The sequence below is a fragment of the Medicago sativa genome, chromosome 8 (assembly GCF_051527215.1).
Source record: "Medicago sativa cultivar Bolivia chromosome 8, Bolivia_mono, whole genome shotgun sequence".
NCBI classification, from domain to species: domain Eukaryota; kingdom Viridiplantae; phylum Streptophyta; class Magnoliopsida; order Fabales; family Fabaceae; genus Medicago; species Medicago sativa.
In genome coordinates, this window is record NC_140756.1 from 31415229 (window position 1) to 31419718 (window position 4490).

Genomic DNA, 4490 nt, shown 5'->3' on the forward strand with positions numbered 1-4490 from the left:
CACACATTAAGAATTAAGTAATTAAAGAATTTCACAAAATGGTCATTATAATTATCGATCTTGGATTTTGCTTAAAAAAATAAAAATGATAAAGCTTGAGCTTTGATAGATGACAATGCTACTTTACCATAAGAATTGCTCTTTACTGTTAAACTTTCCCTTTCACTGGTGAAACACATTAGCGTGTCCTTAATGCCTCTTGTAAATGTAAAAAAATCAAGCGTTTCGCTCCAATGCATGACAAAGTTGTTGTTGATCTTACATTTGAAAGATGAACAAGGGTTAGATTCTTCGAAACTATGTTGAGATACCCTATTTATCATATTTAAATCAATTATGGTTTCTATTTTCTAAATTTCTATTTTCTAAATAAACAGGCTAATGTTAAGTTGCATATGGTGAAGGTTAGGTTCAATTTATAATTGACCTTGTACATTATTTAGGTCAAATATGGCAATGTTAAGTCTCCTTGGTGGTCCAAAAATTAAATTGATGTCTCTTTTGTGTGATCCGAAAACGTGTAATTAGGCAAAGAAATAATGTCAAAGGTGAAGATTGATAATGATCAATAATGTCCAGAGTGAAGATTGAACAATCTTCAATGAAAAATAAAACTTAAAATGTAAGAAAATATAATCTAAATGACTAAAAGAAACATTTAATGTCAAATTTAAAAGATATTAGGTAGCTAAAACCATAATTTAGGCATAATATGGCATCAAAACTTCTCCAAATAAAAAGTTTCATTAAGCTTTTGCTGACAAATCAAGGTGCAACTAGAATCCGTCCAGCCACTTGGTCGAGATCCCGCCGGCCACTGGATGTAATTTTCCTGCCACTGGGATATAAAAATATATTTTAAATGAATCCTTCAAATGTGTGATGCTTAATGATAGTAATACAATGCAAAATAGAAAAATAATAACCTATGATTAGAATCAATAATTTCACATCACAGCAATACTAATAATTAGAGTAACTATTAAACTAGCTTTTGCCATCCTTGATATTCAGAAAAAATGGAGTTGTAAAGACATCAAAATCCTTGATGCAAATCAAGTTTGCATCTTTTTTGGGTTTGCATTTCTTTAAACTTGCTACAGACAATACTGTACGGTGTATAAGCTCAAGTAGATTTAGAGCTGTTTGGATAACAGCTTATTTGCAACTTATAGCACAAGCGCGTATCATGATGAGGGCTTATGTATAAGACCGACCGCATAAGCTAGATTATATAATTTAAAAAAAAACTTTTATGTATAAGATCGCATACCAAACAGTATTTTTAAAAAATATTAATAAAAAACAGAGCTTATCTTTTTTTTTTTGGTGGTGTCTAGGATTCGAACCCCAGACCTTGCATATATTATGCATTATCCCTACCAACTGAGCTATGCTCACGGGGATACAGAGCTTATCTTTTATGTATGAAGACTAGATTTTAGGACTTCACAATAAGCAGTTGAGAGAAATAGTACTAGGCCTGTGATATTTTATCTACTCTTTTATTATGTAACTCACATTCTATCATTCTATAAATGATATATCTTCAAAGGAAAAAAAAAAAACCACAATGTTAGCATTAATTTTCAAGCAGGTTTTAATGACATTATGAGCTAAGTAAAACGGAGCAAAGGAAAAAAGAGTTCTACCCTTTGGTATCCATCTCGATGAGGTTCATGTTCTCCAACTGTTGAAGAATGTGACGAGCAATAGCACCACTGCTCTTGCAAAAATGTGGAGGGCGACTTCCATTCCTCTGGCTCCCACCATAAATCCTTTGGAATGAACCAACACCAAGACCGCCTCTTATGTAGATCTTCCTTGCCATGGAAGCTGAAATTGAGTACAAAAATTAAATCATTGCAAAATTACCAGCAGCAACAAAATACCAAGAATTAGAAGTATCATGTTTAAGTAAATTTACAGCGAAAACTCATGAGTGAAATAAATCTCACCAGCTCTAACATAATACCAATCAGGATCATAGGGAGCCAATTCTTTGAATTTTGCAGTTTTGACAAGATCAGTCCACTCAGGCAGCTCCAACTATTTAGAATCAAAAGAATAAAATTCAAATTAAAATGTACACAAAACTAATCATGAACTTGTTAAATCAAATAACAAAACCGAATAAGGGACGACCAATGCGGAATGCGTGCAATGTGGCTGCAAGCAGCAAGCCCCATTTGGACTCTTCAATCAACATCAAACGGTACAGATGTCAATGCAAATTTAGTTTTTATTTTTTTTTTTTTTTTAAATCAGAAATTTTGCGCTCGAAATCTGATAAGGCTATAATGTATACACACAATCGAACATGCTAGCTTTTCAAAATCCATAGCACGGAAAGCCAACCCAATTCCCAAAATCATGTGGACAAACATAGTTTGGAATAAATACTTGCATTATGCACGAAACTCGACTCGAGTTCGACACGAACTTTTTTTTGAGCTCGAGTTCGGCTCGTTTAAGATTCACGAACAACTCGGTTCAGCTCGACTCGGTTCGTTAGGCTCAAAATTTTAGCTCAAATCACACAATTTAAAAATCTTTTATTTTTCAATAAAACTACATCTTTGGCCTTTCAATTTTTTTTTTTTTTAAAAGGCAAAGATTGAACTAAAATAAAACGAAGATTACCAAAACGTTGTGTCTCTATCAGACTAGTACATGATAACTCATATCCATATGGAAGAATAATATGTACCAGAAAACTAAATAATAATACCAATGTCCCTCAAAAATAAATATTACTAGGGGAGAATGGTAGTTGCACTTTAAAGACTGCCATTGCATCAACATTCTGTGTTACACTATTATAATTGGCTTTTATTTTTTCTCTTATATATTATCGAGTTAATTCATGAACCAAACGAGCTGAACTGTATATAGCTCAAGTTCAGCTCATTTAATTAACGAACTTAATTATCAGCTCAAGTTCAGCTCATTTGGTTCATGAACCAAGTTCAACGAGTTAATTGTCGAGTCGAACTCCGAACTTTGTTCGAGTTAGCTCGGTTCATTGCCAGCCCTACTTGCATACATTTTTTAACAAAAACAATTTTTCTCCAAAAATAATCCCAAAAACAAGCATCAAACTGTCAGTGAAATAATCACAAAAGGCATATATGCTTAGTATACAACACCTTAAAAAACAGTCTGTATTTTCTATAGTCAATAGCATGTTTGTTTCAAATTTTTTTCATAGGGGGAAATAACAATTCTTTCTCAAAAGCACTATTAGTATGCCGCAATAAACAACTGATAATTTCCTTGACTACAAGCTAATCTAAACATGCATTAAGGACCTTTTAGATATACAACTTATATGCAGGCACAAGCACTATGATGATGAGAACTTATGTATAAGCTTGCATAAGTTATTTTCACAGCAAAAGATAATGTAACGTTAAATTATTTTTGTAAATGTTATAAGTTGTTTCTATATGCTATATTGGAGAACTTATGAAAATACGTTTAAAAAAACTTGAAAATTGTCATAAGCTGTTTTCATAAATTCTCCAAAAAAGTATCATAAAACTTATGCCAGTGGATAAACTCAAATAAGCCAATCCAAACAGGCCCTAAACCTATAAAACTAGTTGATTAATTGATTAATCAATTTATTAATAGCATGTTTGCTTCATAAACTGCCTGTATTTTCGATAATCAATGGCATGTTTGGTTCATATTTTTCATGTAAAAATAACATTTCATTTTCAAAAGCACTAGTAATACCTATAATTAAAAACTGATTAATTCCTTAAAATAAGCTAGTCCAAACATACATTAAGCCTACAACAGTAGTTATCTTCACATCCAACACTAATTGATTAATTAATTAATTTAAGTGTAACAGAACCATAACAAATCTTAAACAACAACAATATCTAACCATTTGATTCAGCTACAGAACACAACAATTAACTATAAACTCAACTTAAAAAACCAAAAAAAGGGTTAATATAAAAAAAATTAAAAACCCATTTCACAAAACAAAGAAAAATTGATGGGTTTAAAATAAATTTCAAATCTTTGCAACAAAAAAAAAAATTGAAAATCATACCTTGCCAGATCGTTTGAGGTGAGCTGAGTAAGCCTTGACAAATCCGTGAGGTGAAACATCCTTCACAGTCTTTGAAGAAGCCATGGCTAATGCTAATGGTGATGTTTTCGCCGCTACACAGCAATGCCAACTAGGGTTTCACTCTCATATGCTCTTTGAATTTGTTACAAGTTCATTATTAGTAATCGATATTTTTTTTTTTTTGGAATGTAATAACTTATGATTAATATGGGCTGTTTTTAAGAATAATATGGCCCATCAATTGAGCAATATGAAAGTTGTTGTTCTCACCTCCATAATTTCTTGGAAACACATGGAAATAACCAAAAAAACTTAGCGATAGTTAACTGCCCTCGGTTTTCTATTTTAAAGCCAGGGGTAGATAACTACCACTATGATTTTTTAATCATTTCCATGTGTT

At 31.8% G+C, this 4490-nt stretch overlaps 1 protein-coding gene across 1 annotated transcript; it reads right to left on the bottom strand.

Annotated features, from left to right (window-relative positions):
• Nucleotides 1–537: 537 nt before the first annotated feature.
• Nucleotides 538–4219, bottom strand: LOC146898412 (small ribosomal subunit protein eS19z). The gene is made up of 4 exons (XM_085737457.1): nt 4070–4219; nt 1959–2049; nt 1653–1836; nt 538–838 (listed from the first exon to the last, which is right to left on the bottom strand). Exons 1-4 carry the CDS (start codon nt 4151–4153, stop codon nt 766–768), a joined length of 432 nt encoding a protein of 143 aa, XP_085593583.1. The 5' UTR covers nt 4154–4219; the 3' UTR covers nt 538–765.
• Nucleotides 4220–4490: the final 271 nt, after the last annotated feature.